At 65.7% G+C, this 21,064-nt stretch overlaps 1 protein-coding gene across 4 annotated transcripts; it reads left to right on the top strand.

Annotated features, from left to right (window-relative positions):
* The first annotated feature begins 6,767 nt into the window (after window positions 1-6,767).
* INTU (inturned planar cell polarity protein) lies at window positions 6,768-20,334 on the top strand. Of its 4 annotated transcripts, none has more exons than XM_055144817.1 (17): window positions 6,768-6,944; window positions 8,436-8,884; window positions 8,956-9,041; window positions 9,110-9,199; window positions 9,287-9,313; window positions 10,010-10,125; window positions 10,352-10,441; window positions 10,916-10,993; window positions 11,310-11,463; window positions 13,953-14,006; window positions 14,903-14,965; window positions 15,357-15,578; window positions 16,151-16,528; window positions 17,464-17,561; window positions 17,660-17,846; window positions 18,800-18,957; window positions 19,820-20,334. In XM_055144817.1, exons 1-17 carry the CDS (start codon window positions 6,823-6,825, stop codon window positions 19,929-19,931), a joined length of 2,484 nt encoding a protein of 827 aa, XP_055000792.1. In that variant the 5' UTR covers window positions 6,768-6,822; the 3' UTR covers window positions 19,932-20,334. The 4 variants fall into 4 exon arrangements, with proteins under 4 accessions (XP_055000792.1, XP_055000791.1, XP_055000790.1 ...); XM_055144816.1 differs by having other exon boundaries at window positions 10,007-10,125; XM_055144815.1 differs by having other exon boundaries at window positions 9,110-9,313; window positions 19,820-20,333.
* The last annotated feature ends 730 nt before the right edge of the window (window positions 20,335-21,064 follow it).

Below are 21,064 nucleotides of genomic sequence, written 5' to 3'. Positions count from 1 at the left end.
CTCCTCAGACTCTCCCTCCTCCTCAGACTCTCCCTCCTCCTCAGACTCTCCCTCCCCCTCCTCAGGTTCTCCCTCCTCCTCACACTCTCCCTTCTCCTCAGACTCTCCCTCCCCCTCCTCAGATTCTCCCTCCTCCTCAGACTCTCCCTCCTCCTCCTGAGACTCTCCCTCCTCCTCCTCAGCCCTGCCCTCCTCCCACAGACTCCTCTAGAGAAGCAGCTTTAGCCCCCGCTTCCGAGGCTGAGGCGGGTGGAGGCTGGCCTCTCCTCTGCTCCCCCCAGGCAGGGCTCTGAGGGCCCTTCCCGGCACAGGGAGACAGACGCAGAGGAGCAGGGGCTGCGCCCTCAGAGCCCCTTTCCGAGGTGAGCTCTGCCCGCTGTGCTCTGGCTCCAGGTGTGCCCTGCCCACAGCCACCTCCGGGCACACCCCGAACACAGTGCTCCTCGGGCTCCTTGGGGCAACCCTACACGAGATGTGCCAGCGGCCCCAAGACAGCCCCCTTGAAATGCGACCGTGACGAGGAAGAGTACAGTCCGGCCAGCGAAGACTGAAAGCAAGGTGCAAAGGGAGAGCTGAAAGGCTCCCGGGAGGGCGCTCTGCCCACAGATGCCCACACAGAGGCTTCATGCTGTGACGCAAACGCGTTAAAGGGGCAGGAGGGGCTGGAGAGATAGCACAGCGGGTGGGGCGTTTGCCTTGCATGCGGCCGACCCGGGTTCAAATCCCAGCATCCCATATGGTCCCCTGAGCACGGCCAGGGGTAATTCCTGAGTGCAGAGCCAGGAGTAACCCCTGTGCATCGCCAGGTGTGACCCAAAAAGCAAAAAAATAAATAAATAAAATAAAAAATAAAGGGGCAGGAGATGGTCCGAAGGGCTGAAGTGCGGGCAAGGCCCTGGCCGCAAACAGTCCCTGAGCACTGCCAGGAGCAAGCCGGCACCAGACCACAGAGAAGGCAAGCAAAAGCAACCCGGAAAGTAACAGCAGTGCCGCTAAGGAATCATCCCACACGAAAGCACCAAGCAAGAAAGGTTTCGTGGGCAAAGTCACAGAAATACCCAAGATCAACAACCTCAGTGCCAGACAGACTGTCGAGGGCACCGCAGAGGAGCAGGACGCCCCGATTCTTTCCACACAGTAACTCTGGCAGCACAAGATAAGACAGCACAACAGCACCAAAGGCCAAGCCCAGGAATTCCCGAGTACAAATTCTGAGGTATCAGCAAACAAATTAGAATACAAAGCACAGGACAAGCAGCAGTAGCTGTAGTCAAGTCCGAGGCCGGCGGGGAGGAGTCCTGGGAGCCGGGAACTCCGCACCCGTGAAGTCAGTGAAGGGCAAAAGTGAGGCTGCGCCCTCTCCATTCCCGCCGAGAAGGGCCTGGTGGAATATTGCACCCGTGTACCGATGGGTGCGTCGTCAGGGCACGCGCACACGCCCACACACACACATCCACACGCACACACACACACATACACACACACTCACACACATGCAGTGCACATGTTGAAACTACAAGAGTGCATCTAGAAATTGGGTTTTGGGGCCGGAGCGATAGCACAGCGGGTAGGGCGTTTGCCTTGAACGCGGCCGACCCGGGTTCGATTCCCAGCATCCCATATGGTCCCCTGAGCACCGCCAGGGGTGATTCCTGAGTGCAGAGCCAGGAGTAACCCCTGTGCATCTCCGGGTGTGACCCAAAAAGCAAAAAAAAAATAGAAATTGGGTTTCAGTTTGTGTTTTTGCTGTTTAATGTGGGCCCCTCCCGGCAGTGCCTGCACGGGCGCTGGGGCGGCCCTCCGGGCCCTCAGCGGTGCTGGGTGGAGCTGTGCCCTGCCCTAGGTCCCACAGAAGAGGACCTGATCCAGGCACCGGCACCGTGGGGGAGGGCCACCGCAGGCCCTGAGATGGGGGCGGTCTAAGCGCCCACGCGGCCCCCCGGGAACAGGGTCCTGAGCGCCCACGCGGCCTCCCCCGGGAACAGGGTCCTGAGCGCCCACGCGGCCCCCCCGGGAACAGGGTCCTGAGCGCCCACGCGGCCCCCCGGGAACAGGGTCCTGAGCGCCCACCCGGCCTCCCCCGGGAACAGGGTCCTGAGCGCCCACGCGGCCCCCCGGGAACAGGGTCCTGAGCGCCCACGCGGCCCCCCGGGAACAGGGTCCTGAGCGCCCACGCGGCCTCCCCCGGGAACAGGGTCCCGCGCTCTGCTGCCGGCGCCCCAGGCCTCCGGGGCTCCGGGAAAGGCCACACTGTCAGCACGACAAACTCTAACCTCAAAGGCCTTTGTCAGGAAAGAGCCACGGCGACAAAGTCACTGACTGCTGTGTTCTAGGCACAGAAAACTGCAACCCACTCCCTCCGCGTCGACTCCCTCCCGCCCCCAGACCCCCTGCCCGCCCCCTCCCCCTCCTGGTCCTCCAGGTCTCACGTTTTCAGTGTCTTGGCTCTGAGGTTCGGACCTGGGGCTCTGGCCTCACCCCTACCCCGCGCCCTTCCTCCTCCTGATTTCTGTCCTTCCCTGCCCGCCTCCTCTCTAAACACAGGCCTCGAGGGGGACCCAGGCCGCCCCTCGCCGCGTTCCCTCGTCGCAGTCCACTCTGCGCGGGTAAGCGGGACCACCCCGAGCGTGGCCCTCCCCGCGGGGCCGTGACCACCTCGCGGCTCACGTTCGACCTCCCGAGTTTTGTGCCGTTCCAGGACGCACCCAAGCGGGGAGTCGCGTGCGCGCCAGCACTGGCAGGTACAGGCGCACCCCTGCAGGACCCCCGGGACCCAGCCCCCCGGCCAGACGACGCAGGTGCCGGCGTGGCTGCGCTGCCCGGTGGGCGCGAGCAGACCCCAGCCCTGGGCCGCTCCCGAGGCGGCACCGCCCGCGCCACGCGTGCTGCGAGGGCAGCGGGGCCCCCCGACGGCCCAGCCGGTGCCGTGCCGCTGACCCCTCGGAGCAGCCTCGGCCCCGCCACCCACCACGTGCAGCCGCTCCGAGTCCTGCGGGCGGGGCGGGGCCGGGGCCAGGCCGGGGCGGGGGCCGGCGTCCCTCCCTGCACCGCGCGGCCCGTGCGCGCCTGCCCGCGCCCGCCCCTGCGCCCGCCGGCCCGCGCCCCTGCCCGCCCGCGCCCCTGCCTGCCCCGCGCCCCTGCCCGACTCCCGCTCCTCTGCCGGGCCCCCGCCCCGCTGCCCGCCCGCACCCCTGCCCGGTCCCAAAGCGGCCCCCGCGCCCCTGCCCGGCCCCTGCCCGGCTCCTCCCGGCCCCGCGCCCTGCCCGCTGTGCCCAGGGACCCTCGGCGACCCGCCGACATGTTCCGCAGAGCCGTCTCCAAGCCCGCGGCCCGCAGCCTGGACGAGCTGGACTCGGTGCAGCGCGTGCTGGCGCACAGGTCAGTCCCGAGGGGCGCGGGCCGGAGACCCCCCCAGACCCGACGGCCCGCGGCGCCCCGAGCGGGAGCCGCGCTGGAGGCCGCGCAGCACCGGGACGCGGGCTCGGGCCGGGGTCAGCCGGAGACCCCAGCGAGGCGCGGACGGGCCGGGACGGGCGCGGGGACCAGCCGCGCCCCCCGCCCTGGGCCCGGCGACCCTCCCCCCCGCTCCGTCCCCGCAGCTCGGCGCCCCGCGCTGGCCCTCGGAAGAGGTTTGGGGAGGGGCGTTCGGGGTGGGTTTCGGGGGGCCCCGCCCGGGCAGCAGGGGCCTAAAGCTGGGTTTTGGGGCCCCAGACACAGCAGGGGCGCTTTGCTCTCGCGCGCCCACCCGCTCGCGTCCAGGGACCCCCTGCGCCGGCGCGTCCTCTCCCTCCCGCATCGCTTCTGCGAAGCCCCTGCTCGCTCTAGCGGCTCCCGCGACAGAGCCCACCGGGAGGCCCGTTTTACTTTCACGTCTAATTAGAAAGTGGGGTCCCCTGCTCGTCTCTCCCGTTGCTCGCGCCTTTCCCGTGCAGCTGTGGTTTCCACTCCGCGCCCTGGGCGCCCTTCCTGGGGCGCTACCCTGGGCTTTCCCCGCCCGCGGGTTCCGGGAGGCAGGTGAGTCCCCGAAAGGTGGCGGTCCTGTAAACGACAGGGTTCTGCTGGCAGTCGTCCGAGGACGCGAGGGGACGCAAACCTCGGCTCTCGCGCTGGGAAGGCCCCGAGAAACCGCTTCTGTGCGTGGCCCTGGGCCCCTGGGCTGCCGGCCGCTGGGCTGCGGCACAAGTCTTGGCACCCAGGCCAGCAGAAGCCGGGAGCCCCTCTCTCAGCCCAGGTCCCACGACGTGTCTGGTGGCTGGAATTGAACCTTTCGGGCCACAGCGAAACACGTCTTAGAAGCCCCTGGGCCCCCCGGAAGATCTAGGCTGAAAAGCACATCCCAGCGGGAGTCCGGTTCGTGGGGCTCCCAGGCGCAGGCGCTGCACCCCATGTGATGCAAGGGCCAGGCCCCCCCCCCCCATAGGAGCCACCCGGCCCCCATTGAGGCGTGACTCTGGCCCTTTGTTAGCGCCAGCGGGGACCCAGCTTTCTCGGGGCTAGAATCCTGCAGGGCCGTGGGCACGGGCTCGCTAATGGGTTTTCTCTGGGTGCAGGCAGTGCTCAGGGGCGCAGCCCCCAAGACGCCTCAGTGGTGCTGGGCGGGACCTCCTGGGCACCCCCTATCCTGCCCGGGTGCCGTGCTGGGGCTCTCGCTAGTGTGGGTGCCCCCAAGCCTGCACCCGCCCCGTCTGCCCACCTCCCCCCGCCCCGGAAGTGTTCTTGTAGTGTAACTACTCCAGCCCCAGTTGGAGCAGTGCTCTGTAAAATCTCCTTCTCAGCTGCTCTGCTGGTCGCCGGTACTGCCACAGTTCATGGGCTATTGCTCCCATGTCCCGGGAATATACCGTCACACTGCATTCGAGCCTTGTAGTGACAGGCTGCGACGGGCCCTGCTGTGACCCTGTTTCCACATGCTTCTTGTCTCTCTGCGGGCAGGGAAAGGCCTCTTCAGCCCAGAACAGTGCTAAATATTTTATTGCCTTCTTATCGGCTGTATTTTCTGTCTGAATGGTCTCATTTGCCTAACTGAGATGGTAATCTATGGAAAGAAGGGCCCAGGTCCCATGCACAGTCAACAAAACCTGTTAGGGCCCCGGAGCCGGCAGGTCTGGTGAAAAGGGAATCTGAAATGAGACAGTGCTGGGTCTCTCCTGTCGGTTCTGCCCTAGCTGTAAGGAAGCTGACAAAGGCCAGATCCTCACAAAGGAACCCTCTCTCCACCCTCCCCAGTGAAACGAAGCTTGCTCAGCTTTGACTTTGTTACACAAAGTCATGATATACAAAGTTAGAAATTGGATCCACCGGGCAGAGAGATAGCAGAGAGGGCAGGGTACTCGCCTTGTATGTGCCCAGCCTGCCTCAGTCCCCACCCTGCACCATGCACAGTCCCCTGAGTACCACCGAGGTGATCGCTGATGAATCCACACCCTGAATATTTAACTAAGAATTTCAAACTCTCAGTGCTAGAGAGATAGTACAGCAGGTAGGGTGCATGCCTTGAGCACAGCCCACCCAGGCTCTATTCCTGGCATCCCACTGCTTCTCCCAAGCCTTGCCAGGAGTGATTCCTGAGTGCAGAGCCAGGAGTAACCGCTGAGCATCGTGAAGTGTGGCTCCAAAACCAAATAAATAAATAATTTTAAATTGCTACTTTTGGTTGGTGGCCCCACCTAGCAGTGCTCAGGGTCTCTCTGGGGCAGTACTTGGGGACTATGCACGCTGGGGAGTGCACCTGGGGCTCCAGCATAAAATCAGGAGCCCCCGTTCTCTGAGACACCTCTTCACCCCTATGGATGAAAGACCAAGAAAAGTGGTTATGGTTTTTCGTTTTGCAAGACAGTGAGGGGGAGAGGGGAGCATTAAAATAACATGGAAATAAATTAGCCAGGTGAGTTGACACCATTCAGAAATATACCAAGTGCCCCCTTTCAAAGGAAAGCCCCGTGGCACTCCAGAAACAGCAAACTTTAAAATCATCGCTTGAGGGGCTGGAGCGATAGCACAGGGGGTAGGGCGTTTGCCTTGCACGCGACCAACCCGGGTTCTAATCCCAGCATCCCATATGGTTCCCTGAGCACCGCCAGGGGTAATTCCTGAGTGAAGAGCCAGGAGTAACCCCTGTGCATTGCCGGGTGTGACCCAAAAACAAAAACAAACAAACAAAAAATCATCGCTTGAGACAGACGGGCGCAATAAGCACTTGATCTTTGCTGCGAGTCGGTGACCGCAAACAGGTTCTTCTGTAACGGGCTCGGGTGAGCGCTTAGTATTTGAGTGGGGCAAGCGACGGCAGCGTCTCGGTGCAGTGACCTGGTAGCAAAAGGGAAAACGACGCGGGTGCGCGCGAAGGGCCGGCGGCCAGCGTCCAAGCGGGCATCGGCCCGTGAAGGCCCGCGCACGCCCTGCGCTGACCCGGGGGCTTCTCGAAACACGCGGGCGAACCGAGGCGTAGGGGTCGCCGCGGGGCGAGGCCGAGGCCGCGGACAGGCGCGGGGGCGGTAACCTCTTCCCCGGGGAGCCCGCGCGCCGCCGCCCGCTCCGGCCGGACCCTCACGGCGCCGCCCGGCACCAGAACCCGAAAGCGCGTCCCCGTCTCCAGGGCAACCCCAGCCCACCAATCACCGCGCGGGGGTGGGATCACGTGGCCGCTGTCCGCCGCAGCCACGTGGCGGCCCCGGAAAGCCGAACCCGGCAGCGCGTCCCCGTCTCCCGGGCAACCCCAGCCCGCCAATCGCCGCGCGGGGGCGGGGTCACGTGGGCGCCGTCCGGGCAGCGCCATGGCGGCCCCGGGGAGCCCGCGCGGCGCGGTGTGACACCCACCCGGCCATGGCGGCGTCCGCGCCGCGCCCCTCGCCGCCTCGGAGCCCGGAGCCGCCGGGAGAGGAGGACGACGACGCCTCGGACCTCGGGGCCAGCGACTCGGCGTCCTGCACGTCCGGCAGCGACGAGTAAGGGTCGCGCGGAGGGACGTGCCCTGCGGCGCCTGCGCGCGGGCCCGGGGAGCCCCCGAGGGCCCGTCCCGCCGGCGAGCCGCCCCTGCCCTCTGCCCCCACCTGCCTGTCCCCTCCGGGCGTCCCTGCCCTCCGCCCCTGGCCTGATGGCCATTTGAGACACGCCCCAGGCCGCCTGCGGGGCGCGCGGCCGTGCAGCACCTGGCCTCGGAGGGTCCTGTCCCCGGTGCCCCCAGTGGCTGCTCGCAGAGGCCTGAGGGTGGGGGGGCGGAGAGGCGCCGCCCGGTGCCGCTGCCCCCCAGAGGAAGCGCCCTGGGGAGGAGGCCTGGGCACCACCCGCCCGTGTGCCCGCCGCACTGCCCCGTGCAAAGGCCCCTCTTCACTTGGTCTGGAACATTGGAGAAATCTGTCCAGGAAAGCCTCTCCCCCATTGCTGAATTGCTAGTGTCCTGGCTAAAGACACATGGATGTGTGAGTCCTACACACGTACACACCCACACACAAACACACATACACATGCACACATGCGTACTCCTGTGCACACATCCACGCAGACGCATACAAATCACACACCTGTACACTCATACACATGCACACTTCTATGTCCATGCATATGCATACACACATCCGTGTGTGCCAAAGCCCGACCCGGGGCGCTCCGTGTAGCCGAGGAGTATTTCTGAACTGACCCGGTGATGATCAACGATACAGTGAAAAAAGTCTGTAGAACTGATTCTTTTTTTTCCTTTTTGACCTTTCATGGCCCAGGCCCAGTGGACGGCAGGGGCTGGGTCAGAGCCTGTTGGGGCTGTCACCGCATTCAGGGAGTAGGGAGACGCACAGCAGGGAAGATCTTTGTCCTGCACCCTGCTGACCCGGGCCGCTCCCTTGAGCACCGCCAGGCATGGCCCAGAAAACAAACCAAAGATTGTCCAGCGCACCCACTTCTGAGCTGATGCTCAGCACTGCGGGCCGGAAAGCCGTCGGGGAGCGACCAGGGTCTCCGTGCAGGCGGGGTGGCCTGGAGCCAGCCCTCGGAGAGAGCTGTGTGATCTGTCAGCGGAAGGGGGGGGCCTTTCCGACCGCAGGCACCCAGGAGAGGTGCTTTTGGAGATGACAGACCCCGGCAGTGACTGCTGGTGACAGGCTGAGTCAGGTGACAGCCAGGGGCCCTTCCCTCTGCTGACACTGGCCGAGGCTTCCAGGGGCAGGCCCGGAGCCCATCTAAAGTGGCCGGTGGGTGACCGGCCGCCAGAACAAGGCCTTGCACTCTTCCTCCTTGGGTCCCCGCCTTTCCGTCCAGCCCCGCGTCTGCAAGGCCTCACCCAGGCGCCCTGGGGAATGATCCATTGAGAGCCTGGGAGTGGGGGGAGCCTTGGACACAGGCCCGAGGGCCCCCTGCCCTAGGCACCGGCCCACTCCGCGCCCGCTGCGCCCGCCCGGCCCTGGCCCTGCCCTGGCCCTGCCCTGACCGTGCCCTCCCCGCAGTGACCTGGAGCCCGAGTGGCTGCACAGCGTGCAGAGGCGCGGGGACCTCTTCTACCTGGAGCTGGACGAGGCGGACGAGGGGGGCGCGGCCGTCCCTGGGGGCCGCGCCGTGCGCTTCAGCGAGGCCGAGGTGGTGATCTCGGAAGGCGAGGGCGCGCCCCGGGGCCCTCCCGGCCTGCGGCGCCTGGCCAGGGCCCTGCGGGGCCGCCGGCTGCTGCCCCGGCGCGCGCGCGCCCCGCCCGTGTCCATCCTCAAGGCGTCGCCGGCCGCACGCGCCCTGCCGGCCAGCAAGGAGGTGACGCTGCACGTCCACCCGCGGGCGCCCATGCGCCGGCCCCTCGAGGCGCTGCTGGGCATCGTCCACCGCGGCCGGCGCAGGCCTGCGCCTCTGCAGGTGCACGGGCTACTGCCCGGAGGCCCGGCGCTCGGGAGCGGCCAGGTGCTCATCGGTGAGTGCTCCCAGCCCCTGGGGCGCACCCTGCCGGCCGGCCCGCAGCTGAGCGTGCCCTGTGCCCTCCAGGGGACATCCTCGTGGCCGTGGATGACGTGCCGGTGACCACCGAGAACATCGAGCGGGTTCTGGCGGACATCCCCGGGCCCACACAGGTGCGGGCTGAGGCGGGGTGGGGCCTGGGAAGCGGCTGCCCACGCTGAGCCCGCCTGCCCCTGCCCAGGTGAAGCTGACCTTTGAGAAGGCCCTGGCCGCGAAGGGCAGCGCCGCCCCGCCGAGCCCCAGGCAGGCGCCCGCCGGCCCCGGGGAGCTGGTGCGTCTGCTTGGGGGAGACCAGGAGGGGGACGCCCAGCGGCGGGCGCTGGCCGAGCCGCACGTGGCCATGTGCCTCTCGCTGCAGCTGGACTCGGACGCCGCCAAGGACGAGGTACGTGTCCCGGGAGGCGCGGGCAGGAGTCCCAGGAGGAGGCGTGGCTGCTCGCCTTTGACGCTGGCGACAGACAGACAGACAGCTCCTGCTGCTCGACTTTCAGAAACCAAGGCCGGAACCAGAGAGATAGTCCTGGCCTCGACGAGGCTGCCCCAGCTCAGTCCCCGCACCCACCGGGCCCCCCAGCCACCAGCAGTGAGCCTCGAGCAGAGCCGGGACTCAGCCCTGAGCACCCCCAGCGTGGCCCTGGCTCCCTTTGCCGCCGCTGACGTCGTCGCTGCCCTGCGAGCGGGGAATGCGAGGGGACACTCACTCGCCCGCGTGGCTGGAGGGTCTCCGAGCTTTCGGCTGCAGCGGGCGTGCAGAGTGGCCGGGCCCAGCACCCTCCTCGGCCCAGGGGCCCCTCTCATGAGCGACACTGTGGTCCGGTTTAGAGTCAACCCCGGCTGTCTCTCGGAGAGAGGCCGGCGCCCTGCGTGCTGTCCTGTCAGCCCGGCCCCTGTTGACACGTGCGCCCACTCGATCATGTCACCAGTTGCCGGCCAGCACGGCAAGGGCAGTGCCCACCCAGGGCGATGCCCTGAGTCTCCGGCGTCCGGGGTGTCTGCGGGGAGCAGAGCAGTGGGCAGTGCCGGCGCGCGGGCGGGTCGGGGTCCAGCCCGCAGAGGCCGAGCGCGCCCTGTCCCCCAGCAGGAGGTCCTGTACCTGTTCCCCGCCACGGACGCGGCGCAGAAGCTGAAGAGCGTCCGAGGCGTCTTCCTCACGCTCTGTGACATGCTGGAGACGGTGACGGGCACGCCGGTCACCAGGTACCACCCTGCCCGCGCACCCGGGGAAGGGGCCTCGGGCATGGCAGCGGGAAGCGCCCCCCGCCCCTCCCCAGAGAGTCCACCCGGGTGTTCTGGCCGGGTCTCCTGCTGCTGCGGGTTTGGGCGTCTCTGGACGTGACAGGAGCCGCTGCGCTGCTGGCGTCCGGGTGCCCGACCAGCAGGGGCAGCCTGGCCGCAGCGCGGCTCCGTCCGGCTCTGCCCTCAGCTCGTCGCTGCTGCTGGACGGGAGGCAGGTGCACGTGTCCTACTGCAGGGAGGGCGACAAGCTGCTGGTGCTCAGCCTGCCCGCCCGACGGTGAGTCCGGCCCGGGGACCCGGCAGGGCCCCGTCCCGCTGGCCACGTCGCCAGGTCCCCGGTGCAGGCCGCAGTGCCTCCACGCGTGGTGTCCAGGACGGGTGCAGGGCTCTGGTCACTGGGACTCGGGAGCGCGTGGGCCTGGGAAGTGCCACCCAGGTCTCTCTCGGCAGAGCAGGGGGAAGGGCTGGCGGAACCCGCACTTGTGTGAGGCGAACTCGGGCTGCCCAGACCCTCCTGCCTCCGCATCCCCGAGTCTGGTCCCCCGGGGGCTGCAGACGGGGCGAGCGCACACCCTGTGGGCCCGTGCCCCCGCCACTGTCACTCAGACTCTGCCCGCCTTGGGCCCTTCACGCGTCCAGGGTGCCGTGAGGTCAGAGGGTCCCCAGGGGCCGCCCGGGGCACTGTGAGGTCAGGGGTCCATGCACCCCGGGGGCGTCCCCGCGGCCCTCACAGCCACCGTGCCTCCCGCAGGGCACCCCTCCCGCAGCTGCGGAGCATGGCGGAGGCGGCAGTGCGGACCCTGCGATTCATGTTCGGCTCCCTGGAGAGGTGAGGGACCCACCCACCCGAGGAGGGCAGCGGGCCTCGGGCTGACCCTGGAGAGGCGAGGGACCCACCCACCCGAGGAGGGCAGCGGGCCTCGGGCTGACCCTGGAGAGGCGAGGGACCCCCGAGAGGGCAGCGGGCCTCGGGCTGACCCCTGGAGAGGTGCGGGACCCCCGCGAGGGCAGCGGGCCTCGGGCTGACCCCTGGAGAGGTGCGGGACCCCCGCGAGGGCAGCGGGCCTCGGGCTGACCCCTGGAGAGGTGCGGGACCCCCGCGAGGGCAGCGGGCCTCGGGCTGACCCCTGGCTCTCGTCGCGCAGTGCCTTTGCCCAGGCTGAGAACGCCGCGCACCTGGACCACCTCTTCGCCCTGTTCTTCCAGAGGGCGCTCCAGCCCGAGGCGCAGCGCTGCGGGGCCGTGCTTCTGGACACGCTCCCCGGGGCCCACTGGCTGCCCCTCCCTCAGGACATCAAGGTGACCCCACGGTGCACGGCCTACCCGTCGTGTCCCGTCCCCGCCTGCCCTTCTGCTTTCCGCTCGGGGTCCGAGGGGCGTCTGGCTGGGGGGCCAGGAGGCCCGCAGCCGTGAGCTCAGGGGCTTCTCGGGCTGTGCCGGGGTCTGGGCCGTGTCCAGCCAGCGGTGTGCACCTGACCGCGTGGGGCTAAAGCCCAGCGGGGGCCCGTGGGTGCTGGACTGCCACTCAGGGTCTCACACGCGACGTGATCTCTCGCTTGCGCGCCCCTTAGCCCAGAAACCGCCTCTGGGGTCCGCCCTCAGATTTAGCTTCGCCCGCACTCGGGACACTCTCCGGAAATCATTATTAGTTGCTGTGTGTGCTTTGCTTTTGAGACTTGGCGACTTTGACCTCGTCACACAAGGGGTTTCACGATTGTGCTTCCAGTTAGGCTGCAGGCCTGCAGAATGACGGACAGCATTCTCGAGGGGCGCGGGGAAGGGCAGTCTGGGCGTCTGCAGGGCTCGGGGTCCCTGTGGCTCCAGGGGTCAAGCTGGACTGGCCTCACGCAGGGCCAGCAGTGTAGCCCCTGCATCCTCAGCTGTGTATCGCTGAGACACACGCCCGTGCTGGCAAATTCTCCCTTGGAGCGAGCGTGAGAGCTGCCCTGTCCCTCCGGGCTCAGGTGGTCTCCGCGGTGGGTCTGGACTGTCCCCTCCCCCAGCTGCCTGCTGCCCTCCAGCCTTCCCTGCCGAGTGGCGCAGTGGCAGCCAGCTCCTTGACACGACCCTCCTGGTCTGGAGCTGCTCCTCACCCCCGTCCCCACCAGGCGGGGCTCGAAGCCACCTGTGGGCAAAGCTGGCTGGGCTGTTTCCTGCGTGGACAGCCCGGGCCCCGAGTGGTCCCCTGGAGCCAGGAGCAAACCTGAGCAGAGCCGGGTGTGCTTCAGACCAGAAGGCAAAGCCGCGTGTCTCGTGACTAGATCTCCTACTGGAATTTCCCGGGATTTCACGCCCAGGGAACTCGGGTTCCGCAGAGCCCTCGAGAGGGACTGGAGGCGCCTCTGTTCTGGGGGGGGACATGGTTCCTCCCCGGCCCTGCCTGCTGAGCTCTCTGCCCTGCCCTTCCTGAGGGCCGAGAACTGTCTTTCCGGGGCCTGGAGAGATGGTGTGGTGGGGAAGGGCTTGCCTTGGCCGTGCCTGGCGCGGAGTCAATCCCCGGCCTCCCATACGGTCCCTCAAGTACCACCAGGAGTGGTACTGAGTGCAGAGCACCTGGGCACCGCTAAGCGTAGCCACCACCCCCAAAACACAGTCGCCTTATTCCATGCTCTCTGGGTCACTTTCCTGGGCACACTGGGGTAAGGCAGAGAACAGGCACGTTCCTTCCTCTGAGAAATGCAGAGTCTGTTGTTGTTGCTGGGAACGGGGCTCGTTAAACAGCCCGAGACTGGCGGTTGTAAGAGACTGGCGGTTGTAAGGGGGCTGTCGGTGCTTTTCACAAGAAGCCGTAGCCACACAAGGAGGGCCTAGGGGGTTGGCACGGTGAGTGAAGAGCCCCGAGCCGCAGAGCGCAGCAGGCGTCTCTGTGAGCCCCCGGTGAGCCCGCACGGCCAAGAGCAGAACAAAGCTGCGGGTTCTTGCCCACGAACAGCGTGTGTGCGCCAAGCGTTGCTGGCAGAGTGGCACTGTCGGGGCATCCAGACTACTCTGCCCCTCATGGGTTTCTGTTTGCAAGTTCTGAATGCTTCAGGGCTGAATGAGTGCGGGGGGGGGGGGGGGGGGGGGGGGAAGCGTTTGATTTCCATAGAAACAAAAGCGAATTTGAAGCGAGAGATTTTCCTAGCACCTCTGCAGGGAGGCTGCCCCCTGCGGTTCTGGGCTTGCTGCCTTCCCACTTTTAAGCCCAATGAAGCTGCAGAGGCAATGAACACACACCCCGGGGGGCGAGGAAGGGCAGAGGCGGGAGCTTTCCAAGAGTGCAGTGCAGAAATATGCCCTGTACAGACGTGACTCAAAGTACAGCGCATGCAGTCAGATGGCGTTCACACGCGAAGAATTTGAATAAGTTTAAAGGCTTTTCTCAATACTGGAAAGTAGTTTTAACCTCGTTAGAGAGAAGTCAGTTTGGCAATTCTGGAAACTGCATTTTTAAAAACCTTTACATTAAAAAAAAAAAGTTCTGATGTAACTGCAAAGCTTAAAACAAGATGTTCCATTTCAAGACTTGCCTTAAGTAACACGAAGGTGAGCAGTGGCTGTTCCAGCCCGTCTCCCCTGGAACACACCTCGCTCACCTCTGCCTATTCACGGGAGGAGCCCATGACACGTAGCTCCTTCTCTCCCCACAGGTCTAAGTAAGTTTCAACAAAAACGCTCTTGCATCACACACACAAAGATACATGCCTGTTCCAGTCATAAAGTGATTTATATATAAGTGCTTTTACACACCAGTATTCAAAAGTTGGCAGTGTGCTTCAAATGTTGACGTGACTTTTGTTCTTTCACAGGTGGAATTAGACGCTGTATTAAGTGACTTGGAAGCTGCAGATTTTGCAGAATTGGTGAGCAGAGGGGTGAAGCTGTCTTGAGTTCTTATTTTGAAAATTATTCATTGTTCTAAATAGTTTTAAGATAGACATACCTTAGATCTCCACTTCCACCAACAATCTACTTTGCTTGCCTTCAGATTTTGTTCTACATTGAACATATTTGTTTCATAATGGGCATTTGAAATTATATTTAGTATATATTTGGTATTATATGTACATAACAGGTGATACATATAATTGACATAATGAGAAATGCATGACATTCATAACACATATTCATGTAGAATGAAACTTCAGACATAGGACGTATGTGTACCACTAAGTAAAAGACCTGGCTGGGGCCATAGTACAGCAGGTATGGCACTTGCCTTGCACACAGCTGACCTGGGTTCCTTCCCCAACACTTCGTTCGTCAAGTGCCACCAGGAGTGATACCTGAGTGCAGAGTCGGGAGTTAGGAAGAACAACACATGTGTATTCCATCGCTTAAATACCATGCACTGGCCCGAATCACCTGTTGCGATTTGTGCCTTCAGAAATAGTGTGGTAGCAGTGTTTCATGTGAAGAGAAGAGAGGCTCCTGCCTGACTCGATTTGTCTCGCTCTTGGAAAACAAGTTGTGTGTTCTCTACCCTGCAATGCCTCTGGCCAGCCTTCTAAGGATCACAAGTAGGGGCCGCAGCCAGAGCACAGCGGGGCGGGCACTTGACTTGCATGCGACCAGCTGGATCCAGCCCTGGCACCACACGTGGTTGAGCCCACCAGCAGAAAGTTTATGGAAAGTCTATGAAGTTCCATCCTGAAGAACTGTTGACTCCTTTCTGGCGGCTGTGCCCAGCTGGTCCCTGAGGAAGCGAATGCGTGTACGTGTTTGTATGCACACATGCACCCTGTGATTCTCTCCACAGTCCGAGGATGAGTGTGACATGAGGCGGCTCTACACAATTGTGGGGACTTCACTATTTTACAAGGTGGGTTGAATTCTTTAATATTGTTCTGTCTGTGTTTTAGGTACATCAGCCTGCTGTCCCATCAGGCTGAAAGCAGACCTTCCCCACACTCAGAGCCCGGCAAATCACTCAAGCCAGAACCACAGTACAGCAGAGGCACCTGCCTTGCATGCAGCTGACCCTGGTTCAATACCTGGCACCCCTTATGGTCTCTGAGCACTCAAGAGTGAGCCCTGAACACAGAGCCCTGAATGGGGTCCAGCCCTCTCCCGCAGACAGGCATTCATTCGGGTGGGGGGCTCCTCCCTACGTGCTGCCAGGAGGAAACAGCTTATTTATTCGGATGGAAGTGGAATGTCTGGGCTGACACTCTGCCTTGGCCCTCAGTGAACTGAGCTCTGCCTCTGCCCAGGGTCACCTTCTCTGCAGCCACCTGCCCAGGGACCACCTCCTGGAGGTCACCGGCTACTGCCACCACGTGGGGCTGCTGCCTCTGGCCGCAAAGCGGAGGGTCGGCCAGCTGGTGGTCTGGAGAGAAGTCTTCCCCGGGCGTCACCTGCAGCCCGCCACGGACACTGAGGCCGACTCGCCCCGGGAGCCCGATGGCAGGAGCTTCCTGCTGGTCGTCGGCCTGGTACGTTCCCTCCGCTGCTTTCTGGGAGTTGATTGATTGCACCATTTGCTGACCAATTAAGCAAACTTTTAAAAAGGAACACAATCATTTCAAATGGTTGTCAGAGAGCAGACTCAGGCACTGGCGTGTTGGGCCAAGGAGCACTCGGGGGCAAGTGCCTTGTGAGCACCTGGGGCCAGGTGTCACTCCGAGCTCTGCCTTCCCAGCCCTGGTGGTCCCCATGCGCGGCAGGCGGTGTCTACTCAAGGGAAGAATCCCCCCGGTTTCTCCTCGTGGGGGAGTGTTCACAAACACAGGCCCAGACTTTAGCAGGTGCTTGAGAGCTCCCGTTCCCACCTGCCTGGAGAAACACATGGAGAGAGCATCGGGCAGGGTGAAGAATGGGGGGATGAGAAGGCACCCGCTCCCGGGGCCCCACGGCTGCGTGTCCACACCAGCCAGTAGCTCGGCCGGGCCCCATGGGTGCCTCCGAAGAGGCCAGGCCAGAGGGAGTGCCAGGGCCGGGGACTGTGCGTGTGCCATGGCTGCCCCAGAGACATGTCCAGGGCCAGCTCCTCTGTCCTCTCCTGCAGGGTCATTGCTTGCTCTCGGTGCTTCTGGAGGCCGGCGGCTGTGCATCCCCGGCCGTGGACAGCCCTGGCCCCGACTGTGTCTACGTGGACCAGGCCCGCGCCACGCTGCGCCAGCTGGAGGCACTGGAGGCCCGCATCAGCCAGCAGCTGGCAGCCATGCCCGGCCCGGCCTTGTCCTGCGCAGACTGGCTCCTGGCCGGGCCCCATGAGAGTGCCACCCTGACCCCAGGGGCCGCCAGGGCCGCCGCGTCACCCACGTGCCGAAGGACGCTCTTCGGGGACTGCTCGGCCAAGACGCGGAGCAGCGCGGGTGCAGAGTGGGCGGACCCGAGCCCCCAGCCCACACCGGAGGCAGAGGAAAGCGGGACTTTGCCCCAGGTGCGTCCCGGGGCCAGGGCAGGGGCCTCTGGGCAGTCTGCCAGCCCCGCCGGCCCACAGATGGCCGAGAGGGAACAGAGGGAATGCCGCATGACTCCACCCAACCGGGTATCCTCTGGGCCCACCGTGTCACAGCGCACCTGCGCCCCACTGGACAGGTCAGCTCTCCATCACGCAGGAGAGCTGCGTGATGGGCACTCAGGGTTTTTCCAGGTCTTGGCTGTGGTGCTAAGTGCAGAGATGGACACAGGTGTGCACTGGACTTCGCCAGGGAAGGTTGTGTGCTTTGGGGTCAGATGTCCAGAGTGGTATGGCTGGGTACACAGAACCAGGTGCACGCGACACCACCACTAGCAGCACTGTAAATCACACACGGCCTGGGTCAACCTTGGCACCCCCAAGAGTGATTCTTGAGTGCGGAGTCAGGAGTAAGCCCCGAGCACTGCCAGGTGCAGCCCCAAGTCAAAAACTGAGTGAGTGGGGCGGGAGTGATGCAGCACCACTGGCAGGACTCTTGCCTTGCATGTGCCGACCCGGGCAGCCCACCTACCCCCGGAGTACCGCCAGGAGTGACCCCCAAGCATTGCCATGCGGTGCCAGCGGGCATACAGGTGTCTGCCTGTACCTCTGGGTGTTTGCGCTGCCTCCAGCAGGGGGCAGTCGGGAAGTGCCAGCCCTGCAGCCTGTTTGCCACGCAGTGAATGTGGCCCGATTCTGTGGCAGAGCTTCGGGTGGGGGTCGGTGCCAGGATGAGGGATGAATCGTCACCGAGGCCAGCTTTCCCGCCCGCAGGGGTGATGCATGCCGTGGGCAGGGCAGCTGGGTGCCGTGAGCAAGGCCCAGGAGCGTGGGGGCTGTGGCAGCGACTCGCTCTGCCGTGGGCTCCCCTTTGTGGCTGCACCGCGGCCGACGGCCGATGCCGCTGTGTTTCTCAGGCCCCGAGGAAGAAGCCCGCCCTCCTGAGCCCATTTCAGCTCGGGCCCTTGAAGAAGGACCCCTCGGAGAAGGCCCCGGGACTGGACAGCGCCCTGAAGTAAGCCCGTCCGTCCTGCTCTGGGGGCCGGGAGTCAGTGTGGCTGCAGGCGGCCGACATCCCGGCCCTCGCTCCTCCTGCCCCTCGCTCTCTCCCAGGCTGACCTCGGGCCCCGAGAACACCCTTTTCCACTACGTCGCCTTGGAGACTGTGCAGGGAGTCTTCGTCACCCCCACCCACGAGCAGGTCGCCCAGCTCGGCGGCGCCGTGCACCCCCAGCTCCTCCGGAACTTCCACCGCTGCTGCCTGGCTATCAGGGCCGTGTTCCAGCAGGCACAGGCAGAGGTGAGTGGCCGCCGCTGGCCTCAGGGTGGCCGGTACGGCCAGTGCTGGCCTTTGTTTTCTTGCTTTTTTGATTTCTTGGGGGTGTTCGGGGCTGACTCCTGGCTCTGCGCTCAGGGCTCGAACCCAGGTCAGCCACATGCAAGGCCTGCCCCTCGCCCCATCTCTTGGCCGGCTCTTCCTCCCGCCCTCACCTGCCAGGTCTCTGCTGCTGCTGCTGTGTGTTCCCCTGGCGGGGGTGCCCCGGCTCCACTCCAGGACACGCCAGGCCTGTGCTTCCCCGACAGGACAGTCGCCCGCGTGTTTGGGTTCGGTACCTGCCTGGAAAGTGACGTCTTCCGGTTGGCACCAGCAGCCCTTCCTGCCTGGCCTCTGTGCTGGGTACTCGGAGCCAGCTGGCCTGGGGCACCACAGGGGCACAGACATGAGACATGTGGAGCTCAGAGGGGAGTCCTGGGGTGCTGTGGCCAGCTCTGTGCCGGCCGGGCTGGTCCAGGGCAGCACGAGGGTGCTGGCGCTGAAGGGGCCCAGTGCCGCCTCATGAGGGTCCCCTGAAGCCACACCCCTCAGGGACACACCCGCAGTGGCTACATCATGCCTGTGACACGTACCAGGAGCCTGGCCTGGGCAGCTGGATCCTGAGTGCCAGGAAGCCTGGGTCCCTGCAGGCCTCTCGGCATGCCCACGTCCACCCCCACGGCTCCTGGAACCCTGTTCCCATGGATGTGATGGAAATTCTGTAAGGGCCTATCCCACACAGGAGCTGAGCACCACCAGGAGTCAGCCCCGAGCTCAGCTGGGAGTCAGCTCTGACCCTGAGCACAGAGCCGGGAGTCAGCCCGAGCACTGACGAGGAAGCAGTGTCCTCCCACGTGGCCCCTTGGTGGGGCAGATGGGAACGCGGGGGGCCCGCGGGGCAGGTGCTGAGCTGTGGGGAGACACGTGTGACTCTGCAGGAGAGGAGAGCGTCAGCTGGAGGCGGCCCCCTGGCCACAGCCCCCCGGAGCCCCTGGCCGCACCCCGTGAAGGAGCACGGCCTGCTGTTCGAGTGCCCCCCAGAGGACGGGCTGCACCCCAGGAAGGACCCCCCGGCGCTTGCGTACTGGGTGGTGGGGTAAGTAAGGGGCCGGGGGGTTTCCTGCCATTTGCTTCTCCCGTCCCTTGTCTCGTGCATCACCCCGGGGCTCTGGGACCTGCTACTGACCTTCGCCCCTTGTGGGGTCCGCGGGCCACTGTGGCCTCTGCCCCTCAGGAGCTCCCGCCGGCGTCTCCAACGGCATCAGCCTGAGGTCAGGGGCTGCCTGTTGGGTGGCTGCGATGCGGCCACTGTCCAGCACATGGTCACTGCCAGATGCACAGCAGTGTGACCAGAGGCTGGCAAGGGTTCGGGGCGCGGGCAAGTGGACGTGGGTCAGAGGCAGCCCCAGTGTCCGTCAGCCGGCCAAGGCAGCAGCCTCCCGCAGGGACCCTGGATGAAGGCTGTGACTGAGGGGGGGAGGGGCGTGGACAGATCCAGGCTGGGCAGTGGGAGACATTAAGCCCAGATCAGAGGGCTCGGAGATACCAAGGTGGAACATTCTAGAAAAGGGTGGCACGACAGAGACCCGCCCCCCAAAGAAAGGGACCACGAGAGCCAGCCGGGTGGCTTCTGGTCTGCCGACACAGGGACCGGCCTCCAGACAGCAGAGCAGCTCCAAAGGACCCAGGCTCCTGGGGGGCGGGGGGACGGGGAGTCGCCCCGTACTCACCTTCCCTGAGGAGCGTCACGCCCAGCACCACAGAGCCCCGTACTCAGCTCAGCTTCCCTGAGGAGGCGACGCCCGGCACCACAGACAGATGCCCTAGCGACCAGCACGCGCCCCGCGGCGCCCGGTCACGACGGTCCTGAGGAGGGGGCCGCGCGCCTGCGCTCGGGGCCCGGGGTGTGGTCGGAGAGACCCTCCTTGCTCGGCCCTGAGCCGCCCGTTCCCCCGCAGGAGGCGCCTGCTCCAGCCCGAGCCGCGCGAGCTGTACGTGTGCTTCCACGACTCGGTCGCGGAGGTCGCCGTGGAGATGGCCTTCAAGCTGTTCTTCGCGCTCGCCCTGTAGCCGCCCGCCGCGCCCGTCTCTGCCCGGGAGGCTTCCTGTCTCTCCCGGATAAACGCGGGCGCACGCCCTCCCTAACGCGTTGTTCTGTGCCTGCGCTTCGTCTCTCCTCAGGGGCGTGGGGAGGGGCGGGCACACCCGCAGGCTCGGGGCTGGCTCCCGGCTCCGTGCTCGGAGATCACGCCCGGTGGGGTCTGCGAGCGTCTGTGGTGCCAGGCGCGTGACGGCCGGTGCCTTCGCCGTCCCGCTGGACTGTCCTTACGGCCGCAGCGGCCCTCGCGGATGGCCCGGGCCTGCCCCTGCCCACCGCCCTCGCGCACTCCGGGGTGAGCCCGGCACCTGTTGCGAGCCCTGCAGCCGTGTGGCTGAAGGCGCAGCGGCCCCGGCACTGAGTGCTCAGCCCTGCCGGCCCCGAGCACTGCTGGGCCCCGAAACCCCGGCCCGGCCGGGCGGCGCGACGGCCTGGCGGCTGCCCGCGAGACACCAACTCGGCCCTCCCGAGCGGCCCGTGCCGGCTCCCCGGTGGGAGGCGCGGAAGCGGCGACTCTCGGCCGGGACTGCGGGAGGCCGCCTCGGCGCTGGGCTCCTCGGGCAGCGCGAGCCCGCCAGGGCCGGGCACGTGGCCTCACAGCACGGGGGGACACGGCCGGCCGCTCCGGGCCGCGGGCCTGCTCCTGGCGGGGCGGGGCGCGCCGGGCTCGGTCCCTTCCGCCCGACTCCGCGGCTGCGCCTGGCCCGCCCCCTCCTGAGGCGCGAGGCGCGGGGAGACCCGGCCCGGCCTCCCGCGCCCTCGGCACACGGCGCCGCGCGGCTGCTCCGGGCTGTCGCGAGCGGGCCTGGGCGTCCCGGGGCCCTCCTGGGACCCCCGCGCGGCTCTGCCTCAGGGCTGAGGGCGCCGCCGGAGCCTGCCCGAGCCCGTGGGCCACGCGGCCGCCTGCCCGCCGGCGACCGTCAGCGAGGCCCGTAGTCTAGACGGCAGGTCCCGCGCCTCAGGGCACAGAACCGGCACCGAGATGGCGGCGGGCCGCGCGGGCGGGGGAGAGACAGCGCCCGCCACAGGGCACGCGGCCGGCCGCGGGGAGGGGCGTCTGCGGTGGGCAGAGCCCGCAGCTCCCCGCCCTCCCGGGCCCGAGGGC

This window comes from Sorex araneus, chromosome 7, assembly GCF_027595985.1.
Source record: "Sorex araneus isolate mSorAra2 chromosome 7, mSorAra2.pri, whole genome shotgun sequence".
Taxonomy (NCBI): domain Eukaryota; kingdom Metazoa; phylum Chordata; class Mammalia; order Eulipotyphla; family Soricidae; genus Sorex; species Sorex araneus.
The sequence above is the reverse complement of the archived record's forward strand: the minus strand, read 5'-3'. Positions and strand labels throughout refer to the sequence as shown.